Raw genomic sequence first — 799 nt, 5'->3', positions numbered from 1 at the left:
ATGTCAAAACTGTGTGATTTGAACGTAGTTCAGCTACGAGAAGAACTACAGAAACGAAGCCTTGTCACAAGTGGCAACAAAGAAGTACTAGTAGCACGTCTGAGAGAAGCTCTCATTGACGAACGTAAGAACCCAGACGAATTCAAGTTTGATGGTGCTGACGAAGACAATGAAATTAGCACAGGCACGTTTACAACCGCTAAAATGATGGAACTTCTGCTTAGTATGTCAACTGAAATAAAACAGATCAAAGAACAGTCTGAACGACAGTCCGAACGACAGACAGAGGAGTTAAAACAGATCAAAGAACAGTCCGAACGACAGTCCGAACGACAGACAGAAGAGTTAAAACAACAGATCAAGGAACAGTCCGAACGACAGACAGAGGAGTTAAAACAGATCAAGGACCAGCTAAAACACGTAAAATTGGAAGTGGCAGAACAGATTGAAGAACAGTCAACAAGAATAGAAATGATCGAACAGAAACTTGATCGTCAGACCGTTGAGGTAGATCACAAGATAGACAAATTGAAGCGAGAATTGGAGCAATCCAAAAAAATGGCCATGCCGTTAGATCACGCATCTGGAAGAACTTTGAAGGTACCAGCATTTGACGGAGAGATGTCCTGGAACGTTTATAAAACCCAGTTCGAAGCAGCGGCAACTAGTAACTGTTGGAACGGAAAAGAACGAGCAACAGCACTGATACTGGCCCTGCGAGGTTCAGCAGCAGAGGTTCTTCAGACGATTCCGGCGGAGAACCACTTCAACTATGAAGTTCTGGTTAGCGCGTTGGATT

General features: G+C 43.7%; 1 protein-coding gene across 1 annotated transcript; it reads left to right on the top strand.

Annotated features, from left to right (window-relative positions):
- Positions 1 to 150, top strand: HELRODRAFT_68818 (hypothetical protein; the record flags this gene model as incomplete). The annotated part of the gene is made up of 1 exon (XM_009028962.1): positions 1 to 150. A coding segment is annotated over one exon (150 nt), but the record flags the coding sequence as incomplete, so codon positions are not given.
- Positions 151 to 799: the final 649 nt, after the last annotated feature.

The sequence above is a fragment of the Helobdella robusta genome, assembly GCF_000326865.2.
Source record: "Helobdella robusta unplaced genomic scaffold HELROscaffold_6, whole genome shotgun sequence".
Lineage (NCBI taxonomy): Eukaryota > Metazoa > Annelida > Clitellata > Rhynchobdellida > Glossiphoniidae > Helobdella > Helobdella robusta.
The sequence above is the reverse complement of the archived record's forward strand: the minus strand, read 5'-3'. Positions and strand labels throughout refer to the sequence as shown.